Here is a 27,818-nt window from a genome sequence, read left to right on the forward strand (position 1 = left end):
TGGGATTTTCGAACAATCGATTTTATTGTAAACTACCAAACCTTGTTCGTTTGCCGTCGCGGCCAATATTCAGACATGTATATCAACGGACATTTAGCATATACATACACGTGTGAGTAACATGTCTTGTGTAACATATTACGCACCAGAATTATCAACTATTTTCTCATTCATAAAACGTGAAATGTCGAGATTATTAAATATCATAATGGCGTGTTTCACAATTTAAATTGATGGTTGCATATCGTGGACACTGACTGTGTATCAATATAGAATGCGTTTTGTCTACAACCCGTCCTCAAGAGTCTGTCATGATTACGTCGTCCTTTTTCTCATAATACGTATAAGTTGTTATACATATAAAGTTGTTTCTTTCGTCGTGACTCTCCAGTATATATTGCACAAAGACGACTCAAAAACTGTCTCGAGTTACTCATCAGTTATTCATCTTCGATTGGCAAGATGTGAGTTTACTCGGCTACCATCTCACAATTTGTTGGTAGCCGTAACACAAGCTGCAACCGTGCGATTCGGACGATGTCAGACTTTTTGATACGGTTCTTTGACATTCATATTCCACCATTTGTACGGCAATGGTGTGTGCCTCTGTACTGTCACTGTGCTATCAATATCGTGGATCTCAGTGTTCCACACGTCCACAAAGTGTACCAATCGAACCACCGTCTGGGAGTGCAACTGTTCTTGGACAAAGTCTTCGAACATATCCATTCCTTTCACCACGGGACCGAACAGTCTTGGTACGACTTGTAACAAAAATACAACTATGTCAGAGATTCTATTACTTATTTACAGAATTTTCTTATCGAATTTTGATTTGATTTCCTAACTCGGTTGCTCGTAAATACAAAGCTTATATTTGCATTTTTTTGGGTGAATCCAAACGTGACACAACACAAGTTTTGTTTCGTAAGAAATATAACTGACATACACATAGAAAGCTTTCCATGTCCATGCGCAGCGAAACTGGTTGAATGCGGACAACGCGCGCAGACGATAGGATGATACGAACCCAAAACTGTGTTATTTCGATGTTTTTTTGTTCAAGGATTTGTTGTAAAATCCGAAGGAAGTGTGCTGCTATTACAACGCCTATGCAAAGTGATTCTAATGCCACGACAGTTTGTGTTTACTAAATAATTTCTTTGAATCGAACAACCTAAACGAATAATTAATCCATTACGTAATACTCAGTGACGTCATTTATGAACTGCACTGCTGTTTTCTTACCTGCGTGTTTATCCAAAATTATCATATTTACAGGGTTTGGAAAATACGGCACTGCCTTTTTTGGATTAATTTCAGATCTCATCCACATCATAGGTACTTCAAGAAAATCATTTGGTTTCAGATCCATTTTTTCTACGAGAATCCTTTTAATATCATCAATGAAGTGCTGGGAATAAAACACAAAAGACCTCTTAGTAGAATCTTAACTAGACTCGGAGTCCCTAACATCGTTGATTTTCCGCCACTGGATCCTACCCCGATATACCAAGAATAATAGTGTAGTATATCAACTGTAATGATGCAATATACTATTTATTTTAGCATATCAACTGCAGTAGCCTGGCATGTAGACGTGAGCGGCGCCCTCGCCGACCGAACGGCATGTGTTGGTTTGAAGCACCGCGGAGGGCGCAACTCACGCGACCTTGTCAGGCTACAACTGTAGTGGTGTAATATATTTGGCATCGTATATCAACTATAACGGTGTAACTATTTGGTGCAGTATATCAACTGTAATGATGTAATATATTAAATATAGTATATCAAATACAGTGTTGTAATATTTGGCATCGTACCAACTACAATGGTGTAAACATGTCTACCAGCTATGCACATAGTATTTGTGTCTCATCCTGGTATTTAGAGTAATATTAACGTAAATATTCTACCTGAAAATATTGACTGTCTTGCCAGATCCACCTGTTGTATTTCACATCCAACAGATGGTTCACTGTAATCGTGGCTGATTCTCTCCCACGAAATTTACCTGCCAAGATAGCATTACAAAATATGCGTAAGCGATCACGTGAGAATGCGTCCAAACACAGCAAAGCTAGCACGTGAAAATAAAGTACCAATCATATCATTTCTAACACGCGGCAATACGCATACCGTACGTCAAAATCAACACTTTTTATACCTTCAAAAATTCTTGTATCTCCTCTACCGCTGTCTTGTAAATGTTTGAGTATTGTAAATGCTTGTTTTGTACTTGATATAATAACCTTAAAGCCCTGTAGAAATATGACATACAATTATGATAAATATTGATATACTGCGATTTCATATCCGTGCCAGAGCGCTCCCGTCAAAAACACGTATATTGGTGAAGACAATGGCGTTTAAATCGACCGCTGTTCGTCATCACGAATATTGTAAAATCGCTCAAAAAACATAGTTTTCATTGATGGACGTCTACAGACCAATATTTTGAGCGGTCTTTGTGTCGCCATTCACATTACATGGCGTGATTTGTCAAAGGTATACCAATATTTCCCCAGAGCGGTCGAGTGTTTCGTATAAAATGCAACTGCCCGCATCACTTTTTTACCTTTTCGTGGTTTTCTCTTGGTGATTGTACAAAGTTGATTATTGATGTCATGCTTGGCTTTTTCATCCAATCCAATGGTATTTGAATAATTGGTTGCACTTTCTGTCTCCTCAGCAACTTCCTGAACCACACACCGCTTTAAATTGAGACGTGGAGCGGACAAACAGTTAGTATATAAAATCAACATATGTTGGTGAAATGATATATTGTTTCCTATGTTAGTGACATGTTATCGTATCGCTATATACTTTGGTAACGTGATATCATATCGCTGTATATGTCGGTGACGTAATATCATATCGCTGTATATGTTGGTGGCGTGATATCATATCGCTGTATATGTTGGTGGCGTGATATCATATCACTGTATATGTTGGTGGCGTGATATCATATCGCTGTATATGTTGGTGACGTGATATCATATCGCTATATATGTTGGTGACGTGATATCATATCGCTGTATGTGTTGGTGACGTGATATCGTATCGCTGTATATGTTGGTGACGTGATATCATATCGCTGTATATGTTGGTGACGTGATATCATATCGCTGTATGTGTTGGTGACGTGACATCATATCGCTGTATATGTTGGTGACGTGATATCATATCGCTATATATGTTGGTGACGTGATATCATATCGCTGTATATGTTGGTGACGTGATATCATATCGCTGTATATGTTGGTGACGTGATATCATATCGCTGTACATGTTGGTTACGTGATATCATATCGCTATATATGTTGGTGACGTGATATCATATCGCTGTATATGTTGGTGACGTGATATCATATCGCTGTATATGTTGGTGACGTGATATCATATCGCTATATATGTTGGTGACGTGATATCATATCGCTGTATATGTTGGTGACGTTATATCATATCGCTATATATGTTGGTGACGTGATATCATATCGCTATACATGTTGGTGACGTGATATCGTAGCGCCGTATATGCTGGTGACGTAATATCATATCGCCGTATATGTTGGTGACGTGATATCGTAGCGCCGTATATGCGGGTGACGTGATATCATATCGCCGTATATGTTGGTGATGTGATATCATATCGCTATAAATGTTGGTGACTGATAACACATCGCTGTATATGTTGGTGACGTGAAATCATATGGTAGCAAAACATCGTCCAATTGTAAAACATATCAGCTACTAGCAATGCTTGAAATTTCACATTTAACAATTCTTACCAATTAATTTCATCCTCTTTGATAAGTATACATCCTAGGGGATACCGGGGAGGGGTTGAAGGCATGGCAACCAATGGATGCATCGTGTTACACGCATCGTGGCAGTGACAAATTTGAGTGTCTTCCGTCTGCAAGACAACAATGAAAACAATAACTACGGTCTTCGCTTTCCAATTGCAAATACTCCTGTCATAAAATGGAATGATTGTTCAATGACTATATATTCTACGTATTTGAATATATATAATAAATGTTCGCGTGACTGGTAAATATAATTATCATCAAATGGTGGTAAGCATTTATTTATTCGTAAAACTCAGTAAAAATAAATCCCTAGTTAATGACCGATCGGAACTCTAAAATTATAATTTTAGCTTTTTTTTATTTAGACAGTGTTGACGTTACACTGCTCAAACTATACCACAAAAAGTGGTTTTAAATATCAAAACACTAACGCAAAAATGTTCTATTCTATTCTATTCTATATTGCACGAAAACAAACAAACTCACCAGATTATTCTGTATTATAGTTGAATATTTGAGTAGTTCTGCGGACGTCACAAACACTACTGGTAGTGTTTGCGTTGGAGTTTGTGTATACCCAAACAGCATATGCCCCTATTAAATATAATGTTAGCAAATAACAGTTAGAAATACTTTGTTGATATCAATCACCTACGGGTTGTCCATAATACCAATATGTTGCAATTAATGAAAGATGTCGGATTTATAGAATATATTTGCCCAATAATGTATTTGAAAATATGTGAAAAACAATGTGTACATTATATTATATTATATTATATTATATTATATTATATTATATTATATTATATTATATTATATAAATTATAAACAAAATATTTAGGTTCATAACAATATTCAGATCTCTAGCAATCGCACACATCAGTTAAAATTATGCTCTTCGAATCAAAATACAAGCACAATTTTAATGACTATTTAAAAGAAAGTTTTGAAACAAAATTGACCAGAAACTTGTTGAGGAAATAGTTTCACAACTCATTGAATTCATAATTGATGTTGATTTATTTCCATTTCGATAACTAAACTATGTAAATAAATTAGCATACCTGGAGGCTATCGTTCATTTTGTCAGAGTATTGAACGACATTAAGATCCGTTTTTCCTTCCGCGATCCTTGAAAGGGTATTAATGAGTTGTGTATTGCCTGGCCCCGTGTCAATGAATATATTAACAGCTGCTTCGGTTGATGAAGGGATGATAAATGGAGAGGCGCGAAGTTGTATGCTGTCCTTATATGCTGCGATGCCATGCTGTCAATATTAGATAAGCAGTTATGAATGGGAATACGCCTTAGTACCTTGCCCGTTGCGCCCTCTGGCGATACGGCGTTTTGGTGACGTCACAATGACATAGTTAGTTGTAAGCAATATATATGTTGCCTAAAACGACAACTCTCTTGGTAAATCTCACAAAAACATTATTTTTCTTTTGTTGACACACGACTACGAATCAAAACTTTCACCCATTACACCACAATCGGTCTTCGTCACGCGACAAAAGCGTATTTAATTACTGAATGAATATTCAGCGGGAGGGTCGTCACATGCGCACGCGCGGGAATTAAGTCCCAAGCGACGATAACAACACACGCCTAAAAACACAAAGGCCCATGGGTAGACGCTTGTTTGTAAACAGTGAAACTCTATGGCCATCTGATGCCTTCGTAGGTGACGACTCCCCCGCTTTAAGTGAAAAAAGACCAGGTGTAAAGCGAAATCAGATTAGACATACATTATCTGGTCAAATCCTGCGAGAAATATAGTATATTTCGTGCACAATGACGGGTGCAATCATGTATGACAATATAATGTGTGAAATTCTTTTGATAACGAATATTTCTTAGTACTTTCTTGAAAACAGCGTGGTTTATTTCAAAGTATTTAAAGCGGGGAGAGCCGTCACCTGCGCGTGCGCCAGACGGTCATAGCGTGTCGTAGTTTACAAATAAGCGTCTACCACACGTCTGCCGCATGCGCAAATGAGGACTGCCAGCTTTAAAGTAAAATCACTACTTGAACCCAGAAGAAGAAAAAAAAACAATGCGTATATGTTTTAATCTCACATATTTTAGTATCATATCGATAGAAAATACGCCATGTCCTTCGCCCATAGTACGCGGAAGCCCTTTAAGCCATAGAGGTATTTCGGAACGTTGTGGGAATTTGATATCTACAGTTTCCATTTTGATAATCCCTGGACCTAGAAGTCGTTCGTTTTCTTCCTGGAGTGGATTCTTTCTGTATATATAGACGCATCTCTGCGATTCCTGTGATTGGCAATAAACAGAAACGTGTGTACATAATGCCCTTCTTCGTCAAAGTGTTGTGTTTTTTGATTGATTGATTTTGTTAGCTAAGAACCATGGAATGTCGGCCAACGCACTCAGGCTTTCACTCATAATTATATATAATTGTGAAGTGTTTATATGGCACGAACAAATCGACGTTTACTTAGGGGGCTCTTTGTAAGCAATATACTATCAGGGATAATGTAGACCGTGACGTAGTGGAGTAGTACGAGCGATATGATAATACACTACTTCTAATTATCCCCAGTATACCTTCTGATTTGATTGGTGATATAGTAAAAGCGCATTGATAAAAGAGCATTCATTACCTACCCAGACAATGATAATACACACTCCAAGGGTTTCACGCGTGTATTCGCTGTTTGTGAGTAACTTGGGACTAATTAACTCGATTTTTTTCGGCGCTTTTTGCACCTATACGTATTAGGGTGGTGTGTTATTCGAACTGTCTGATCATGCGCGTTTCTTTATTTGAACTGAGTGGGAATGGCGCAATGCGTTATTTTGAGACTGTCTGTTATTGGTGCTCTGCTTTGCTTGAACTTTTGCTGAAATTGGTACAATAATTTATTCGAACTAGTTTTGTAGTTTAATTGTTTAGACTGTGTGTGAGTGCGATCCGTGTAATGATTTCGACTGGTAGCGATCATTATATTTTGGTTGGTGTTTTGTCCCTGTTCGTTTGTTTGCTCTGTATGAGATTGGTGTAATATGTTTTGAGAACGTTCCGACATTCAGCATTTCCGCCATATTCAACAGCTTATATGTAATTATAATTCGTTGAAATATCTGGATCTATTTTTGCGTTTAAGGAAGTATCGAAAATCAAATTTACCTTGTCGGGGAATGCCAGGTGTAAAGACCATCCTCCCGATGGTCTCGGACCACGTGACCTTATGAGACATTTAGTCATATATTTACGTTGACGACGTGCCTCTTGTATCTTCCTCACGCTCATTTCAGCATATGTCGTACCTGGCGGGTAATCCGGATGTTTTCGACGCGTTGAATAATGTCCGAAGTCTGTGATAACGATGGCGCCGTCATTCAAATATCCCCACTTCCACGAATTCTAAATTTTTAAGATACATTAATTTGTAAAACGTGTGTTAAAAATACATGATCACACGTGCTTTCGGAGACTGTGACGTCACAGTATACTTTGAGGATGCTAAACCTGGTTAATGTAATTATCAACGGAATCTATATTCTGAACTACTAAGCACGATTACACTTTTTAGTAACCGTGTACTAAGTACACATTTAAACGCACTGCATTTTTTTTGCCGAGGGGGAGGTTCCATAAAAACAAGAGCAGCTGAGAAATGGTGAGAACGTGTTTCCATGGAAACAATGACGCAGTGATTTCTCTCGCGGCGTTAAAGCCGTACAGGAGCATTTTGTATTGAAAACAATAGCAAACAATTCTGTTTGTCATTCACTTGTAACTCGAAAAAACTAATCAACCGTTGAAATATAATGACATTTCCTCCGTTACGTCAAGTTGCATGGGTGGAAATAAATAAGTGTTAAGACGAAGCCTATATAAACAAACCGCAGTGGCATGTGTTATGTATAGTGCTATTTAAGTTTGAGTTTACAATGTTACATTTTGAGTGGTACAACGTTGTTGTATTTGGGATATTATTTCCACATGTTGTGTTGATAACTATAGAGGTCGCCGTTCGTGGCAGTGAATACACCCTGAATATGTGTACTTGAGTATATGAAGTTATATTGACCAGTGTGGTGGAGTCTGAACAAATACTTTCTCTCTCACCTTTAAATTGCTGTCCTTTTCAATAACGCCATCGCGATCAGCGTCCACGTCAAGGGAGATAGAAATTATTCCAAGTCGCAGAACAGCTGTGGTTGATGAACGAGGATTGAACTCACTTGGTTCAAATGCCAGGCTTACCTGTGGCAATGTTGAAAAACATATATCAGATTCTTGAAATAAAATGAGTAATTTACAAAACAATATTACAATCAGAAAATATGAAATGGGATTTATATAACAAAATTTCGTTTCATGAAATGCAGCATGGAGTTTACAAAACAAAACTTATTTTTACTAATATTGCGACTCTTGGCTTGCCATAGTCAGTAGTAGTATAATATACATATAATAGTGATATCGCTGTAATATAACTATCAATAATAGCATATGATATATGTACATGTATTGGCCATGATACATGATAATTGTTTAGTAGTAATATAACAAAAAAATAACAAATATCCCAATTTAATAATGCAGTTTTCCCATTTGAATTGTATATTTTCACTGTGTCTTGATATAACATATAGTTTTCAGGCGAACTTACCGTTATGTGTCTAGGAGCGTCCCTCAATGCATCAATAAATATACGTGGACACCTTGTGATATCAAACATGACGGCCTTCCCGAATTCCACGTCGACGTCTCGTTTGTTACTCTCATCTGTATATCTTGCCTGTATATGGAATGGGTGGCTAGTGCGGAGGGTGAAACTGTGTGCCTCCTCCGGGGCCACCGCTATCAATAAAATCTCCAATGTCGTGCCGACAACGGCAACCTCTGTTATTGGTGTTCCCAGGGAAGGTGATATGGTCCTTATTCTACGGTCGTCGTCGTATTGGTGTCGTTTCGTCATTGTTTTTTTGGATGCGTCGGGTTTTATCAAACTCAGCCTGCTCAGACTGGATGACCTGCTTCTCAGGGATAACGTGGACCCACTCTGTTGAGGCAAGAAAACATCAGGTGAGTACGTGGCGCCCTCTGGAGTCCGTGGCCCGGGAATCAAGGGTTTGCATTCTCAGTTGTTCGAAACGAACGTAAAATGTATGTTATATAATGATTTATCAAAATGTAATGCGTGTGATGTTATTATATAGAAAGACTTGATTATTATTAAACTCCAATTTTGCTTTTGCAATACACACAAACACTAATGCACATGTACAGTGGTAAATTGTGTACGTACCAAACCAAACAATGCACATGCGTATTAGAATATTGCATCGTTTCATCGAACGAATAGTCAAGTTAGTTGTGTGCTACAAAAACAACGTATGATAAAGTATAAACCAATTTTATTAAACAACAATATTAAAAAATGACATTACATCTTTGAAAATAAAATAAAAAATACACTGGAATCCGGTGAAATTCCTATGGTGAAATGAAAATGATTTTTCGGAATGCTCACTTCAGGAAAATTATCTCAACTACACCTTTCTGGGGCCAGCCACTGATCTTTTATATGTTTTCCAACCCCATGCTCAGTGCAAAACAAGCAACTAACCAGGGTTTCCCTTGCCGTTTATTCGGTGTTATTTGCTTACTTTACTTCCTATGTCGACAGCAACTATGAGTTTAAAAAGGGTTTCCCTTAGACTAGAATCCCGATGTTCTTGTGTCGGTGCTTTGAACTGGGAAAGTCCTCGAATTACTTGGTTTCACATGTCTCATCGTCCATAATGAAGGTGAGTGAGATGGGATAGGGACGACTGGCGCATTAATCTCAATGCATGTAGTTACGTCGCTATGTAAAATACCAACACAGGTAGCTTTATTTACGTCACTTGTTATCTCATACCCTCGGTATGCTGAGTCGATTCAATTGGTCGTATTGCGTTGCACGTTCTGAGTAAGTTTGTTTTGTTTGGGACGTTCGATGAAAGAATGAATACCACGCTGTGTCGTAGCTATGCGATTTGGTGCCATGATCACGTGTTTGAATCACAAACCTCGTCTCATGAATTTACCGAGAAGACTTCACTAAAAATAGGCTTCCCTTTACTCTACTAATAATATTTAATATTTGTTGAATTTTATTATATATTTTCTATCATACGTGCATTATCTATTCAAAGAGGATTTATAAAGCGTATTATACTAAACAACGCCACGGTTTGTAAAAAAAACACCCCTTACCTTAAATAAGACCGTGCTGGTCTTCTTAACCGAAACTCCAGCGCCCATCTTTATTTGTTGTTGGTGCCGAGCAAAACAACTCGAGCTGCAAAACAAACGAAAGACAATAACTTGAATAGTTGAAGTGAACCCACTGGTTATTTCAATTAAATCATATCGTGGCAATAGTGATCGATCGGAATGTGTCTATTGTTGTTTGTAACCCCTCGTCTATTGTGGGTTTTTTTTCAGTCGTAGTCGATGTAATCTCGCCTCCAGCTTACTTTGTCACGTCATAGCTCATAGTGAGTCACAATCACGAAATTCGAGTCAATTCATCGAACACTTCTACCGTGAAATTACAGTAAGGTTGGAATTCAGTGAAGTATTATGTTTCTGACTATAACACACAGTGTTCTATGTAACCGTGGGGGTGATTCGGAGTAAATGTCTGATTTATGTTTTGATATTTCCAAAAGTCGATAGTAAGAGTTTATTATGTTGTCCATGAATGAGTATTTTGTTTGTTTGTTCTAAAACACCTGGCGTCGAGGGTAGATTTTGGGATAATTATACTGACCCCCATGGTTGGTAAGAGGATATAACTCCAGTAGCCACGGGTAGATCTGAACAAAAGTGGTTATGTATCTGTGAATAATTGTACTCAGTGTGTCTCATACTTGGGAATAGCTTAACTGATCTGGGCTCTGTATCCAACAATAATTCGAGTCAAAGGTCTTTGTATCTGACAATAACTCGTGTCAGAGGGGTCTATATCTGACCATAACTCGAGTCAGTGGGGTCTATATCTGACAATAACTTGTGTCAGATGGGTCTGTATCAAATAATAACTCGAGTCAGATGGGTCGCATCTCAGATTGATTATACTAACCCCAGTGTCTGGATCTGAGAATTGGCGACCATGTTCAGGATTTGAACTAAGGTATAATAATTGAAACATGATTCGTCTTCTTCTCTTATGGAGTTTCTTAATATCTGTTTTAACAATTTGCCTTGATTAATAACAGACCGGGACTGGTTGAGCACCGTGTTATGTACTGCAGCTCTCAAGGTTTCCCAAATGGCCAACACATACCAGACAATTCAATAATTTAGAAGATCGAACCTTGGTTGATTGTCGATTATGATTCTTACTTACCTCCCGTGTAAAACAGTACCAAGAGATTTAACCGTCTACTTCCTAACTTCAGGGATTTGTAGCGGGGTTAACATTTCAGCTATTACCATCTTCGCGTCAAGTTGCAAGCACGTTGTTCAGCCTGAGTTTGATATCTCAATTTGTCTCACCCTTGTCGTATTCCAATGACCGATTGACTCTTCTTTGTACTAAAATAACAACCAGTAAAACTGAAGAGCACAATACGGTATTGAGACTGTCAAGCGAGCGACTCTAGTTATATATTCATTGTACTTACATGAAAGGTGATCTGTATTATTAGGGTGAAGAGCGGCCCGGTTGTTCGAGTCATTTGCATAACAAGAAATTATGACCCGAGTGACCTCGAAGTAATCAATTGTAAAACGGTGTACTTCATTTTATGGCTATTATAGCCCACCATGACGGCTCAATTCTTGTGAAGTAAATTAAAGAAAAGTCGCCAGGCATGACGGTAAACTACACAATGCTATCCAATACTTGTATACAAAGAAGAATTGTCTGAAACACGTACGCCACGTTGGGTATTTTCGCCTCCATGGATTCCGCCAGTATCACACTCTAATTATTCGCATCGTATACTATTAACGTTCATCAAATTTGCTTACGCATAAGGTCCTATCCCGTATTAATGCGATGTTATATATAGTGGTAGGTCAGGAAAAAATCAAACTATTTATATGCGACCATTCTGGACGTGCACGGGCCCCTTTCTCCTATTCGCGTTGTTATTACTATAATTACACGCCACTGGCATCCATGCTCAGTGGGGTACTTGGGTAAAATTGGGTACTCGGCCTTGGTTTTAATTACACCCCTAAAACACGTTCTGTTGAATATAATAACACCTCTTTTCACATACAACGCACGACTCAAATCTATTGTTACGGACGCGTATAGGAATTGGAATTTTACCCCTTCAATAAACCACTTTTGCAAGTCGCGCCCTCTACAGACGAAGCGCTCCTATGACGTCAACATTCAATGTCGTCCAATTAGGTTACTGTTTAGTTGCGTATCCATTCGACATTTAAAATATAGTAAATCTATCAAAACAGTATTTTTTTTCATTTATTAATGGACGACTACAGATATACCACTTTCCCGGAAGTCTTTCATTTACGTCATGGAAGTGCTTTGTCACCAGAGGGCGAGACTGGGAATTGCGTATTGACTGTACACGTCGCGTTACGTGTATTGCCGAAATGTGTTCCCAACTTACTCGTGTTTTTTTTTTCAAGATTGTTTACCCACGTTATAGCCTATTAATGATCTGCATCGATCTTACATCAAATATACAATTTTTCGTTTATTGCGAGATCCCGTGTTATGCGTGGAATCGAAAGTTAACAAAAGACAAACAAAGGTCATAGCGTCACAGTGAGGTCAAAACAGGATTCGACAAACGCGAAAGTATTTTGGGGTAATTCTACGCTTAATAATATGTTATACATCAATTGGTGTTGGTCAATTATGATGAAATAAGGATATTTCAATGCAAAATTCCCCTCTTCAAAGATCGACATTTTGACATTCAAACACAAATTTAAATTCATAATCAAATCTATTTTCGCGGCAGACGTTCGGTCCGCGCCATACACGCAATAAGCAAGACCTCGCAGTGAACATCCATTGGAAGTACCAGAAATGAGCGTATGAAATAATACATCTAGAGTAAACTATGCTAGTGGAACTTTAAGTTATAAGTATAAAAAATTAATAGAAACTAGATTCAGATCAATCCCGGCCATAATACATGGTCATACTCACTTATTTTTTTCTTTTATTTTTTGTTTGTATTTATAAACTTTTATTGGAGTTTGTACTGAAATTAACATCTTACATACCTGGTTTATACATTACAAATTACATTTAATACGGCTGCATTGTGAAGCGGATTTGGAAACATTTTTCAAAAAATTTCCCCATTTCTTATTATGAGAAGTCAATCTATTCCGTTGGGCAGCAATGACGTACTCTATCTCCAGTATATATTTTACCTATCTTTTGTATGCCATGAACTTTTGGTTTTTATGTCTACACGAGCAAATATCAATTTTTGCTACCAGAAAGAGGAAGTTGACTAAACATGTAAACATTTTATCACAGAGCAGGAGTTGTTGTTCATACGGGAATGCCCTCAGGCCAAGCATATACATTGTTTCCCAAAAATATTGGGTACATTGACATTGGTAAAAGATTCAGAGCATGAAGAACAGAAAGTACACCGGTAAGACTCCACAATGGGAAGATTCATCTTGAATAATGTTTTGTTTGTAGTCCATGTTGTGCCCAGGCTGACAAGTGCATGTTTTTCTAAGAAAAAAAAGACGAATTGAAACAAACAAGAAAATCACGCAATTAATTTATTTAATTTCATATATTTGGTGTTAAATGTTATTTATTCATCACTCAAATCACAGCAATATCCCATAGCAACGTCTGGGCAATAGTGGGTGAAATTCGCGACTACGCCATCAACGACAAATAAAAGTATTATTATTGTAAATGTAGGTGAAAGATACATAAACGACACGCCAATGTTAGGAAAAATAAATAATACAACCCGTAAATAAACTGCACCCTCTAGTGAATATGCATCTCTGTAACGTTAATAGACGATTTTCCCGGAAGTAGCAAAACTGGGGTGCAAAAATACTCCTGCTTTGTCATGGCGGAAAATACAAACATGTCAGTTTGCTGATAGTCGATAGAAGGTAATTCTACTTTTCTGGCAACGATTGGTACACCGAGAAGCATAATATCACGCATGCAAGTTTACACCCCAAAACGACATGCGCTCGCATGCGGCGAAACGCCGTATCTTCGACTTCCGGGAAACGCCGTATCTTCGACTATGATGCAAGGCGTTCCTGATAATAACAAATCACAGTCCTTCTATAATCAGTCTATATTCTATAGAGGGACTGTGAACAAATACTATTTTGTGAGATTTGCTGTAATCCAAATACCGAACGACAACACAACCAAATTTGAGTTTTCTATTTGAACGATACACCCGTTTACGTCATTTTGACGTCACAGTAGCAAATCGTCGCTAGATGGCGCAATTAAAGACAACATGTTAATACTCCCGAACAAACAACTAGTCATTCACTGCCAAGTTAGCTTGCTACATACATGGAGTTCCAAGCTACTAACAATCCCCAGAATAACTTAAAGCGGGGTGTCGTCACCTGCGCATGCGTTAGATTGCCATGGCGTGTCATTGTTTACAAACAAGCGTCTACCCATAAGCCTTTTTAGCGTGTGTTGTTATCATCATCGCTCGGGACTCAATTTCCGCGCGTGCGCAGGTGACGACCTTCCCGCTTTAATGTACCTACCAACACAGTTCTGTACACATGCAGTAGTAATAAATGATCACATTCATGTTACATTCAAAGAATATTCGCTATAGGGAATTTAGTAAAATGTAAAATAAAGCAGAACCCACAATCTCAAATCGCCTTCCAGCCACCCTTTATCATAAACTTTTACAATTTATAAAACACGTAATACAAAGTACATGTTTCCATTCATGCGCACTAAACAGAACTAACCTTGGAAGTATTCTGATTATTTCAATGCAAAATGTTATAGTCTAGGTGAATTGTAGTTTTCTGTGACTATTAACATTTTGGTTATGTTCAAGCACCACGGTTTGAGCTCAACTCCATGTCGAAGGACAGGCGAAGAGACAAAGCATTTCACATACTGCCGTGTTTTTGAAGTAGGCAGTTAATTAATTAATTAATTAATTAACACTTAAAGGGGTTGTGCACTCAGACCAATGGAAGGTTCAGTAGTGAATGACTTGTGTGTTGGTTCATGGTATTATCATGCTGGGCTTTGCCTTTAAGTTATATGAAAAGTCTATTGTGATTTCATCAACCGAATGACCCAAACATACCCCCCCCCCCCCAGCGAGGTGCAGAACACAGCGTCAAATATCGGAATAAAGGTGGGTTTAGCTCATCTCAATTTCCCACCAAGCTGGACTCGAACCGGGTCGGCGTTGCACAAGAACGTGGCTTGACAGTGAGCTTCTGTACGATCTGGATTCGCGGCGGCTGTCAAAATATCGCTGCCAGTCGTCAACGAATTGTACATTTGCAGTGACTCTGTTTGATTTGAATTCATCTGAGGTGTATTTTTCGAATCTGTCCAACGTTTGATATTTTCTTTTCGGTCCATGAGGTTTTGGAATGACTGAAAATTAAAACAAAACCACAATTATTTATAATTGCCGGGATAACACATGTGCACCGTTATTTGTGCAGAAGGTGTAGTTTGGATATGATTTAAAGCGGGAGGGTTGTCACCTGCGCACGCCTGGGAATTGAGTCCCAAGCGACGATAACAACACATGCTAAAAACGCGAAGGCTCATGGGTAGACGCTTGTTTGTAAACAATGACACGCTATGGCCATCTGACTCATGCGCAGGTGACGACTCCCCCGCTTTAACACAAATATGCGTCATGGGGTGGGTGGGTGCTATGAATTTTTACAATCAGAAACCGTGCCCGCTCTTTTTTCAGTTCTATAGTTTTATATCCCCAAGTGTATTTTTGTGTGATTCTAGCCATGTGTAATTCTTACCGGATTAAGCGAAACACTGAATTCTACCCTCCCAGTTACATCGTCGCGCAAATATTGGTGTTTCGGCGGCGGCGGTGGACGCCGATCTTTCACCATTGTTTAAGCGGATTCAAACCTCGGGAATTTGATTGTTTCAATTCATCCTTCCTCTCAATGAGACGCTCATTTTACTCTGGCCGTCCCGTGCGCCATTGAATTTCGTGTAACCAAACACTGTATTTTACACGCGTTGTATACGTCGCATTGGCGCCTATATGGAACAGGACGCGGTGCGACGACCACCACCTTTTAAACAGAGGAACACTTATTGTTTACGTACTTATATTATCGCCAAGGCACATCATAGATGTCATATTGGGAAAGAACGGCACTGCCCGCATTTTGTCACCTTTACATCGCTGCCACAACGCCGGAAGCTCAATAAAATCGTCTGTTTGTAATCCTAACTGCCTTCGAAGAGTTTTTCTGTTGAAATCGATAAAGCTCTGCAAAAAACAATAAAATATATAAAATGTAAAAGCCAAACGAAACACTTTAAGGGTTGTCGCGGCTAAGTAATTCAGTAAGAAAATTTAAAACACGACAGATTCTTATCATATCATATTGCATATCATATTGCAGGGTGAAAGCGTTGTAAAGTTGTAGTGTCGGCAAAACTTGTATGCTCGCGTTGAAACCCCCGAAGCTCAAATCTGAAAGTTACGGAATTCATGAGTTAAACTGACAAAAACCTGACGTATCGCGCGATTTGTTCATTGTCACCACTACTATCAATCCCGTCATGCATTGCGGTTCAAACGAGTGCACACTAAATAAAAGTAACCTGGGGAGTATGTAATTTTCGAAGTTCGGGCGCAATGATAAAATTGTAAAACTAGGCACCCAGAAAACGCAAACCTCCGCAATAAGAATGCAAATTACATATCCGCACTCATACCTCTACCCTAATGATACATTTATCATATTCACAAAAGCTACTACTAGTAATTTCTTTTCGTATCTAATCCGTCTAATACTTGGTTAATGTTTGAAGGACAACTCTTGCTTAAAAACACAATATGTTTTTCATTTACTTTTTTACGAATAGTCTTTGAACACATTTTTGTTTTCATCGCATCGAGATCCAGATCTCAACCAATCTATTACTGATTGGTACCCTACTAAAAATGTCATGAAAATCTATCAATCATTCCCAAAATTGTTGTTTCCATGGCAACCAAATCCGCATTCATATCAAAATATAATCGATTGGTACTTGTATCCAAAGGAAACCCCTTCTCAAAGTTTTCGAGTTTTAAATGAAAACCACAAAATCCAACAATTTCTGTACCCATGACAACCCGCATCTCCAACATGCAATGGAAAATCCAATGAAATCCATATCTTTTGGGTGATAAATAAAAAATAATTCCCGTAATTGCCGTTTCCATGACGACCGGAGGTCAAAGGCAACCCTCTTGAAAACTACGAAAATTCATCTATTATAACTCGTTGCGCTATCCTGGTTAAAGTCAAATAAGCAGACAAACAAACAAACGTACGCAGGCAAAACATAACCTTTCTGCTTGTCGGAGGTCCTAAACGTCTATATTCTGTTATAACAGAATGGTTATTCAGGAAACAACTCCGAGTCAAAAATCTGGTGTGCATCTCAGACTAATCTTAATGGAAAATGCCTCACATCGAATTTGTAATATAGTCCACCTTCTATCGCTGAACAGATAATCCTGTGCCATACACAATTCGGCGATGACTTGACGACTCCCTAAGATGCTGAAAATTTAATCACAACTTAACCAACGGACCAGTTCGGTGATGTTCGGTTATTATGGTGCCTATTTTGAGTTAAAAATTGGCCATACAGTTGAATACATACAACTGCGATCATAATGCAAAAGTTAATCCCGATTCCTTGCTTCTGCCCTTCAAATATTAAGATTTTAAGAAAACTTGTGTCTCATAAGTGTGTTAGCCGCTTTCATCAATACAGCACCACTGTCATTGTGCAGTGCGAATTCGAATTTTATATGAACAAACAATTTCCTTTAAAATGTATACGTGTGTATATATGTGTGTCTGCCATTGTTTAAATCTGTGTTCCCAACTGGGAATGTTATGAACGTTATATAAATCCATTTTTTCTTAAATCAAAATGACAGGTAAAATTCAGAATCATGGCGAGCTCACCACGAGCTCTAATTAATATCAATGAGCTACGTATACTTCAACATCATCCAATCAGCAAGCCCTTCATTTTGAGTGGGCGGTCGCAGTTTCTATGACGCTTGTATGCTCGCGCGCGCAATTATGGTCGTAGACAATGTTGAGCTCTTGAACCAATCAATATTAAATATTTGAATTTGAATAAAAGCTGATTATCGGTGTTTACAAATTGTTATATATATATTTATAAACTAAACTAAACTAAAGTACAGGCAAGTTTAAAAGTGCAATATGAATGAAAACTTGCAGCAGTAGGACAATTGCCTTTCTTATCCATAATGCATGTTTTCATACCTACCTGAAAATGCTGGTTCATTTTCCAAAATTCTCTGTCGGCGAGAATATTAGACACTTTTATCGACGCGTCAATTCCATTCAATGTCTTGCCTGCGTGTGAATGGTAAATACAGTGTGACTCTAATGAAATAGACATGGTCACTGGTTATTTGGAAACAAAACAGAAACGAACCACACAAACAAGAAAACATCTTCCCACTATCCACACTCTAGCTTCGACTTGAGATAAAGTCTTGAACTTTGAGATCAGCCAGATGTCCGCTATCGACTAATACGGACATGCACACCGTAAAGACCCATCTGTCGACGCTCAATATGAATGGATTTTAAATCTATCACACAATCCACCAAACATCATAATTAAGGAAATTAAACATAGAACGAGAATAGAACTACACCTTCACAGAGAAATCCCTCTCCGTCTTTCCTAAAGTCCAATAGAAGGTCTCTGCATATATACATACTTGGTGTCACTGCCTTGAAACCCTGCAATTTAAAACGATGTAACAGTTGTTGTTGTGTAATAGTAGGCCATATAGAGTGGGGGTAATGATTGTGGGCAACTACAGGCGAATTGTAGGCTGAGGAGAGTGTAAAATAACTTGACGAAGAGCAGTCTAACTGAATAGAGAGCAGGCTAACCCGATGAAAAAAGGGCTGACAGGGCGAGGAGAAGATTGGATGAGTGGAGCCTGAGAGTAGTTTAACTAAGTGGGAAGTAGGCTAACTGGTCGGTGGGTCCATCTGCGGAAGAGTAGTCTGACTGGGCGAAGAGGCAAACTGGTCAAAGAGCAGGATAACTGGCGGAGAGTAGTAACTGAGTGGACAGTAAGTTAACTGGTCAGAGAGAAGGCTAACAGATTGATGGGTCTAACTGTACGAAGGCGGTCTAGCACGGCAGAGATCGGGTTAACTGATCAGAGAGCAGATAACTGGCGCAAGGTAGCCTAACTGGACAGGATGTCGGCTAACTAGATGGAACATTAGGATAACTGGGCACTAGAAGAGTAGTATAACAGGATGAGCAGAGAGTACACATAGCAATCGTATATTCCCACTCGCCTGCTCCGCAATCCCACAGATACCCAACTATTGTGTGTAGACATAACAACGCAGAAATAATGCAGCTGTACCACGCGCTCTCCTCAGCGTCCATATTGTTTTAATCTGTTGACGTCCGTCAATGAACGTTTTGACAGATTTGCCGCATTTGTTGCTTACACCCAGCTACATCACTTTGTCATCACATACGCATTTTTTCGAAAGACGGAGGGTGTGATTGTTAGGAACATAATTAGAGTGAATAACATTACCCTGGGTCCAGTAGCTGGCACAAAATTAACCACACTAGCAATGTCACCATTTGCTAACCAATCTGTGAAGACTTCCACAATAGGTTGGACTTTCTGTGAATTAATGAAATGGGTCATGGATTGTGGCAAATAACCCACGGGATAATCACCAAATTTCCAGTTTCTGAAACAAAGCGACAGGATAGTCTTTGACCGATGAGCATCAAATTACCAAACATATTCAGACAGTTCCTGACATATAATCACAGTTATTATTATTTAATCTTCACTCGCAAAAAATCACACTCTTTGTAGGTATTATGAAGAACTGTTAATTTAGCCCGTGGAAATCATGGTATCTTTAGGCGGGGCTAAAACTCTACATTGACTCCCACTAACGTATGTTACTCATCCTAGACTAACTCCACACTGACTCGCACTCGCATACATTACTAACCCTAGATTGACATACAATCACGTAGGTTACTCACCCTACCGAGATGAAATAATCCACATCGACATGCACTCACCCTAGCATTGTCCGAGTCGCATGGTTTTGCTAAGTCGGCTGGTCATTCAGGACCGGCCCAGGCTCTGGCTGAATAAATGGTCCTTGGCTGGCGAAGATGGCACCTTAGATGAACTCCACATTGACACGCACTCACCCTAGATGAACTCCGCATCGACACGCACTCACCCTAGATGAACTCCACATTGACACGCACTCATGCATGTTACTCACCCTAGATGAACTCCTAATTGACACGCACTCACCCTAGATGAACTCCACATCGACACGCACTCACCCTAGATGAACTCCACATTGACACGCACTCATGCATGTTACTCACCCTAGATGAACTCCACATTGACACACACTCACCCTAGATGAACTCCACATCGACACGCACTCACCCTAGATGAACTCCGCATCGACACGCACTCACCCTAGATGAACTCCACATTGACACGCACTCATGCATGTTACTCACCCTAGATAAACTCCTAAATGACACGCACTCACCCTAGATGAACTCCACATCGACACGCACTCACCCTAGATGAACTCCACAACGACACGCATTCACCCTAGATGAACTCCACATTGACACACACTCACGCATGTTACTCACCCTAGATGAACTCCACATTGACACGCACTCACCCTAGATGAACTCCACATCGACACGTACTCACCCTAGATGAACTCCACATCGACACACACTCACCCTAGATGAACTCCACATCGACACGCACCCACTCTAGATGAACTCCACATTGACACGCACTCGTGCATGTTACTCAACCTGGATGAACTTCTAATTGACTTGCACTCACGTACGTTACTCATTCTTGATGAACTCTACATTGTCACAAACTCACGTACATTACTCACCCTGGAGTTTCTCCACCGGGAGTCAGTGATGAAACCAGCAAGGCACCCAGTGGGAAATATGGATACATAGGCGGAGTTGCCATAATTCGATCAAAACCCCAGACCTTTCCGATAGTAAAATAGTTCAGGTGGGAACCCTGTTGAGAAAAAACAAAGACAAAACATCTCGTTTCTATATATTTGAAACCGCGATGAATTTTTCACCAATTCACAACAATTCATCACATTCGTCATTATGATAATATTGTTTTACAATTCAGTACTCCATTGGACATTACCAACACAAGATCTCTTTTGCTGTCTTCGTCTTGATGCATTGCAACAGCCACCATGGTCTGTGTTTGTTCTGTGGTCTGAGTAAACCCACATGCCATCCAAGCCTATGAAATAAACAGTAAAATGATCAACTGAATTTTTATTAAAGAGACATAAGCTGTTTTGTTTACATTTTATAATCTACGAGGGGCGTTAAATAAATAATGCCTCTGACCCACTTCCAGTTGTCTGTTCTAGATGAAATTTTGCATGTGTAATGATTTACATCTCTATGGGTTATGTTCAAAAACAGCTCTGAACTAATTGTGGTTTCTGATTTACAGGTGTTTGAACTGAGTCAGGGGTGAAATGGAGCCAGCTGGGTGTCGCGCAGTGATCCGGTTTTTGCATTTGAAAGGACGCACACCAAAAAAGACTTTTGATGAAATGAAAGAAACTTAAGGTGATGATGCCCCATCATATGAAGTCTGTGGAAACAACTCCCAGACATGGTCGTCCCTCTTCTGCCATTGATGAGGCATCTGTCCGTCAAGTTGAGGCAGCTATTTACTGCTTGCCAAATAGCCCAAGAGGTCAAGATTAGTACAGGGTCAGTGGAAACTATCATTCATGACCATTTGCATATGCATAAAGTGTCTGCCAGATGGATTCCCAGGTTGATCACACCTTTCCAAAAGCAAGAACATGTTGAATGCCCGAGGATGAATTTGGAGATGTGCCAAGAGGATGAGTCAAAGTTTTTCTGAATTACACAGGTTGAAACTTGGGTCAATCACTATGATCCAGAGACCAAAGCTCAATCAATGCAGTGGAAGCACTAGGACTCACACCTCCAAAGAAGGCAAGGGTGCAGCCCTCCGCTAGCAAGGTCATGCTCTTCTGGGACCAGGACGGAGTAGTGATGACAGATTTCCTGGCAAAGGGTACCCCAATTACGGGAGCCTATTACGCTTCACTTTTGATGAAATTAAGAGAAGTTATCAAAAACAAGAGGTGGGGCAAGATCAGCAAAGGTATCATCCTCCTGCAGGACAACGCTCCGGTCCACAAATAGCATGTCACCAGATCAGAAGCATGGGCGTGTGGCTATGAAATCCTCCTCATCCCCCTTACTCTCCTGACCTTGCCTCCTCTGACTTTCATCTTTTCCCAGCCATGAAGTTGTTTTTGAAAGGAAAACGTTTCCCAGATGATGCAGCCTTGGGTTTTCTACAAAAACGGTGTCCAGAGCTGCATCAAACGATAGAAGAAATACATAACTCTGGGTGGCTCCTATGTAGAGAAAGACTAATAACTGTACCAAGTTTCATTAATCTCCTTCTATGGGAAATGGGTCAGGGGCATTACATGCCAAATATGACGTCTGTGATACAAAATATACATACATTAGATAATATGTAGGGATGTTCATCGCATATGCAAAAATCAGCCTAGGAAATTAAATTTATATTTGTTACAACAATTCATCCACCAGGTATTTGCATGATATTATTATAAATATATACAATATCACTTGACATATCATCATCTGTGCACTCATTTGATACAAGGGTCATTTTAGCTCATTTCTGCATGGATTCAAAAATATGAAGAAAATGTCGAAACACACACATGCAATGTATGTGGGTGGTATAATGATGTTAAACCAATCTTATTGGAGGAATATATTTATACATAAACAGGTATTAACTAACCGACAGAACTTCGCCTTCTGGATGAGAGGTAACTTTGTGTCTCGGAATGGTCACTAAACTGGCACCTATCGCCTCAACTGTGTTTCTGAGATCATCTACTGTGGTTTCTGTGACACCCTCCGATTTGTCGTCCACTACATACAACGCGACTGGGGCAGCTAATGGCGAGGGCAATATCCAGGGACATACACGCAGGTATATTTTATCTTCATAAATGACTTCCTTTTTCTATGTGGATCAAACAATACTGGTATATTTGAATTGTGGTTTGATTGTTTTGGATGGTGTATTCAGGGTAAAAAAAATGACAAAAAATATACACTTCGAAGCAAAACAGAATAATGCTTATAGATATGAATGGTTTGTTGATGGAGAAATGATGTTGACCTTGCAAATTAAATTAAAGCTTAAATTAAATTCCAGTGTATACGTAACGAACACCACGGAACATCGGATACTAGTAGTTGTTTTGGGCTACGCCCTCACAACACCCCTCTGTTTTATGGTGTTTCCTACACGAATACAGTAGAGTGAAGAATATTCACTGGGTTTAATTCTGAGTGGGTTTGGCGCATTGCATGGACATTCACTATAGATTTTAAATTCAATTGTTTGTGAAAGAAATATATTGAATTATTAATTTTGCCTACTTCCTGAGTTTTAATTCAGTGCACTTATTTATCAGCTAAATACGCGAAAGTATTTGTAAAATTCTATATCTCTTGATGAAAACAATCTACGGCATTGTGATGTCACAGAAATGTTCGTCGGTAGAGGGCGTTAACATATCACGGGCGGATGTGAAGCGGAATTAGCTTCGGACCTTAGACCCTACCTTGTACAATGACAGCTTTATGGCTACAAACTCCTTAGATTGTGTAGAGCCGTCGTATAGTTGCTGCCCTTGGGCTAGAAGTTTTGTTTCAATGATATCTTCGCTCCTGGCGTTAGAGGACGGTGGCGGCCATCTTACAACTGCCTCCGTTTCGCTCGTCTCTGGTCCAATCATCTGTCTGAGCAGTCCCTCAATGGTGTATGTGTATATAGATATAGATTGCTTGCAATCCTGGGAAGACATGTAAAACGACATGTACTTCAAATAAAATGGTCTATAATATTCCTCTACATTTCATCACCACTCATTTCATTCAAGTATCCACCTGAAATGAAAAGTTATGCTGCCATTCTTTGAAGTGGTCAATGTGAATAATTTGGAGCACAATTTTGATATTGTATCTTACAATATATCGTAAAGTGAAAACATTTTTTGGCAGCAAATAGAGCGGTGTATTCAATTGATTCAATAATAAATGCTAGCTCTGTCTCTTGAAATTATGCGTACGTATCACGAGGTAAATCCGGGCGCACGTATACTAGCGTTTCCATAATGTTATCGTTTGATCAGTGTCAACGTATTGTTAAAGAGGTCGCGTTAACGCAAACATCTAGGACATAATGATTTGTGTCTTTGAAACGCACGCAGAATCACATTAACGCAGCAAACTATACTTGCGTACCAGGCACTGTGAATGCATTTATTAATATGACACGAATACGTAGATACATTCGCCTATGTGTTACATTCCTCCATCCAAAGATTTATGGGCGACCTATACAACAGTAAAATCATGCTCAGTCGATTACCCGTAATACACTGCGGCAATGATGTCACTCGGCTCGCGTGTAACCTTTATAGATGTGCGCCAAGAAAACATGTACGAGATAGATGTAACAATTTTGTTTGTGTTATTTCATCGTTAGTCTGTTTTGCTTTTGTGGTTAAAGGAATGTGCTGATAGATTGTCACAGTTGAGTATAAATAAATAAATAAATAAATAAATAAATAAATAAATAAATAAATAAATAAATAAATAAATAAATAAATAAATAAATAAATAAACAAGCAAGCAAACAAACAAACAAACAAATAAATAAATAAATAAACAAACAGACAAACAAACAAAAATATTTTAAAAAAATATGCGAATAGTTCGTTGAAAATGATGCACCGAAACTGTGTTTCTTAACGTTCTGTAGCGGTATCAAGAAACGAAATCACTAAATGCCCATTTAAATTCCGTCGGGATTTTCATTGTTATGAAACGAAAATGCTTCGCCTGGGAATTTCCAAATATTTCTGACGACGAGCTGTTTCAAGGAATTTTTATGTCACTACAATAATCACGTGACTATACCTAACCCCTCATTTATCAGCCATACGTGCAAACGACTAATACCTCTTCTAAGTGTCGCAATCATCCACGATCTATTCTCTTTATCGGTTTGTTGTTTTCTTCAGTTGGAAACAAAATCAGCGAGAAACACGGTACGCCGTCTGGATTTGAGGTGACGAACATAGTAGTCAGGTTAGTAAACCGCCACTTTATTTTGATGAACTTCCAGACATAACCATAGGTTCTGAACCATTGGTATAAATCTAGAGTCGTACTATATCCCGAGGAACATTCAAAACTAAACTTTGGTCAGATACAATTATTATATAATAATAGACTAGTATGTAATTATATAAGAACAATCAGTCCCCCCCCCCCTATAATGGGAATTTCCGCTAGTCTAGTCAGTACGTGCATGGGATTCAGTCATAGTAACACAATAACGGCCAGCACGTGATTATATTAGATGGGGTCATTGGATACGCCCATTCGCCCATTAAAAAGTACCACCGACACGCTTTGTCTTGTGACTTCCAAAAAGGTATGGCCCAAATTCGATGTATGAAAATATATTTCTGTGAAATTCAGTATGGATTCAGTGCGATTATCACACAATTAATACGTCTGGGCATTAGTATTTATTCAATAATTGGTGTCTTAATTTGAACATGCTGGAAATCCGATTGCAGGGAATTACCGTCCCGAGCGATTCCGAAGATAAGTGATGTTACTGAAAATTCATGACAAGTTGGCAAACACTGGCAGTTAGTAGGGATACCAAAGAAAACAATCTTCTTTGTCTCGGGTTGGATAGTTTTGGTCTGTTCACAGAACACAACCATAGTCACATTATTATATCGTAACACAGAGTGTATGCTTGTACAATATGCAAATGACCAAAGGCGAATGACCAGAGGCCAAACAATTAATAACAACTAAAAACACACAACTGTACGTATTCATGCCTGTTTATATATAGGTCACTGTGAATGCATTGTTTCCGTTCACTTCTATAATACAGTAACACGTGTGAATTTTTTTATTTTTTTTAAAAATCTGACCCATGTTTAGACATTTTCCAAATTAGTTGACCCATATCTAAAGAGTTTTCAGGGTAAAGTAACCAATTCATGCGTCTTATCATAAATACATTTTGCACATGAGAGTGTCCGCGCCTGAATCCACAAAAATAACTATAACACCTGTTTCCTTACAGCGCTTTTTCTCTGTGAGATCGAAAGCATCTAGTTTTGAATAGTAGTGCATGAAAGAATACAATGGCAACTAACGAAGTTCCCGTCGACATGGAAGCTTTAGCATCTGCCGATATCGAACACAGCGAAAGGATTGGGTCCGCAGAAGTACACGTATCAAGCCTTGTTACTGAATACAACAACCCCAAACTGAGTGATGTAGTATTAAAGATAGCGCACAAGAGTTTCTATGCACATAAGTTATTACTAGCCCACTTCAGCGATGTATTGTGCACCATGCTGACCGAGTCAAGATGGAATGACTCCAATTCAACGGAGATTATATTGGAGGAAACGCCGGAGTGTGCTGCTGTATTCCATAGTTTCCTGGAGTTCATGTACTGTGGTCAAATTGACATCTCGGTGTCAACTGCCCTCCCATTGCTGGTTTTGGCAGACAAGTATAACGTAGTTAATTTGAAAGAACTCTGTGAAAACTTTATGATGAGCCAGGTAACGAGCAGAGGCAGCGTAAGGGGAGCTCTGCAGTGGTGGGGACATGCTGACAGCTATAACTTGAATAATCTTGGCCAGGCATGTTTGGAGTTGATACTAACTGACTTAGACGAGGCTTTGTTGACCGAAGAATGGTTGGCATTATCCACTGATCAATTATGCCACATACTTGCGCAATCAGATGCATGGGTTATAAACGAATTTACTCTGTGTAAAGGGGTAGAACAGTGGTTGATCATATCTACTCACAGGATAAATGCGGCGGACACAATTAACCGAGTTTTGTCACTTCTCCGTTTCTGTCAGATGACACCGGCTCAATTATACACTATAGAGCAGTCGGACTTTTGCAAGACATCTCACGCTGCATTTTCCAGTCACCTATTTTATGCATATAGGTATTTGGCGATGGGAGGGGATGGGAACCCAGTTACCGATTTCGAAAAATCCGTGCCGCGGTATTACGAAATGCCAAATGAAAAGTTACGTGTGAGCATCAACTGGAATAAAATCGGCGCAACACAACAAGGCATGCCTCAATTCTCAGTCAACACGCGGGAATATAACGCCCGAACAGGCCAAACATGGCATCTTGGTATTTCCAAACAAAATATTTCTATCAATAACGATAAACGTCATAACTTATTTTTGAAATTTTCTAATTTGAAACAATATGTAGGTATGTCATATTCTGCGGCAATAAGTCTGCATGACGTATCATCTGGTTACATGTTGGCTAGATTGAGTGGTAGGGGTAACATTGGAGATACGAGTCAGCACGTATTTTATATCGGTGGGCGTGACCCTAACACCGATGCGTTACTAGACAAAGAATTCACATCACTGAGGCAGGTCACAGACCCTCAACACCTGTTGAGGGACTGTAGGCAGGTATATAATCAGAACAGAACACGTCTACCAGGTATATAATCAG

The 27,818-nt window shown here is 39.1% G+C and overlaps 3 protein-coding genes across 6 annotated transcripts in view; 1 reads left to right on the forward strand and 2 right to left on the reverse strand.

Annotated features, from left to right (window-relative positions):
* LOC100373818 (protein-arginine deiminase type-2-like) lies at nucleotides 1-11,520 on the reverse strand. Of its 4 annotated transcripts, XM_078010934.2 has the most exons (14): nucleotides 11,202-11,519; nucleotides 10,064-10,148; nucleotides 8,472-8,864; nucleotides 7,925-8,062; nucleotides 6,980-7,216; nucleotides 5,899-6,102; nucleotides 4,883-5,086; nucleotides 4,302-4,409; nucleotides 3,792-3,919; nucleotides 2,579-2,714; nucleotides 2,168-2,261; nucleotides 1,917-2,014; nucleotides 1,249-1,414; nucleotides 1-764 (listed from the first exon to the last, which is right to left on the reverse strand). In XM_078010934.2, exons 2-14 carry the CDS (start codon nucleotides 10,109-10,111, stop codon nucleotides 541-543), a joined length of 2,178 nt encoding a protein of 725 aa, XP_077867060.2. In that variant the 5' UTR covers nucleotides 10,112-10,148; nucleotides 11,202-11,519; the 3' UTR covers nucleotides 1-540. The 4 variants fall into 4 exon arrangements, with proteins under 4 accessions (XP_077867060.2, XP_085353864.1, XP_085353863.1 ...); XM_085497738.1 differs by lacking the exon at nucleotides 6,980-7,216; XM_085497737.1 differs by lacking the exons at nucleotides 1,917-2,014; nucleotides 2,168-2,261 and having other exon boundaries at nucleotides 11,202-11,520.
* A 2,048-nt stretch (nucleotides 11,521-13,568) lies between these two features.
* Nucleotides 13,569-27,818, reverse strand: part of LOC102800549 (protein-arginine deiminase type-2) — a 60,266-nt gene continuing 46,016 nt past the window's right edge. Inside the window, exons 6-14 of the mRNA XM_085497740.1 lie at nucleotides 23,837-24,067; nucleotides 23,002-23,229; nucleotides 21,310-21,411; nucleotides 21,032-21,168; nucleotides 19,657-19,819; nucleotides 18,742-18,829; nucleotides 18,345-18,433; nucleotides 16,143-16,308; nucleotides 13,569-15,431 (exon numbers count right to left, since the gene is read on the reverse strand). Of these exons, the coding sequence (XP_085353866.1) occupies nucleotides 15,190-15,431; nucleotides 16,143-16,308; nucleotides 18,345-18,433; nucleotides 18,742-18,829; nucleotides 19,657-19,819; nucleotides 21,032-21,168; nucleotides 21,310-21,411; nucleotides 23,002-23,229; nucleotides 23,837-24,067 (1,446 nt within the window). The 3' untranslated portion in view covers nucleotides 13,569-15,189. The remainder of the gene's footprint in view (nucleotides 15,432-16,142; nucleotides 16,309-18,344; nucleotides 18,434-18,741; nucleotides 18,830-19,656; nucleotides 19,820-21,031; nucleotides 21,169-21,309; nucleotides 21,412-23,001; nucleotides 23,230-23,836; nucleotides 24,068-27,818) is intronic.
* LOC102800776 (BTB/POZ domain-containing protein 17-like) lies at nucleotides 26,453-27,814 on the forward strand. The gene has a single exon (XM_006818920.3). It carries the CDS (start codon nucleotides 26,453-26,455, stop codon nucleotides 27,812-27,814), a length of 1,362 nt encoding a protein of 453 aa, XP_006818983.2.

This window comes from Saccoglossus kowalevskii, chromosome 4, assembly GCF_978046115.1.
Source record: "Saccoglossus kowalevskii chromosome 4, keSacKowa6.1, whole genome shotgun sequence".
Lineage (NCBI taxonomy): Eukaryota > Metazoa > Hemichordata > Enteropneusta > Harrimaniidae > Saccoglossus > Saccoglossus kowalevskii.

What these genes read in the sequence shown, in the direction of transcription:
- LOC102800776 (XM_006818920.3), top strand. Translation starts at nt 26,453, where the DNA reads ATGGCAACTAACGAAGTTCCCGTCGACATGGAAGCTTTAGCATCTGCC.
- LOC100373818 (XM_078010934.2), bottom strand. Translation starts at nt 10,111, where the DNA reads ATGGGCGCTGGAGTTTCGGTTAAGAAGACCAGCACGGTCTTATTTAAG. An exon ending in CTATAATACAGAATAATCTG is followed by an intron (nt 3,920 to 4,301) that starts GTGAGTTTGTTT and finishes GTTGTCTTGCAG; the next exon opens with ACGGAAGACACTCAAATTTG. An exon ending in AAAGAGGATGAAATTAATTG is followed by an intron (nt 2,715 to 3,791) that starts GTAAGAATTGTT and finishes CTCAATTTAAAG; the next exon opens with CGGTGTGTGGTTCAGGAAGT.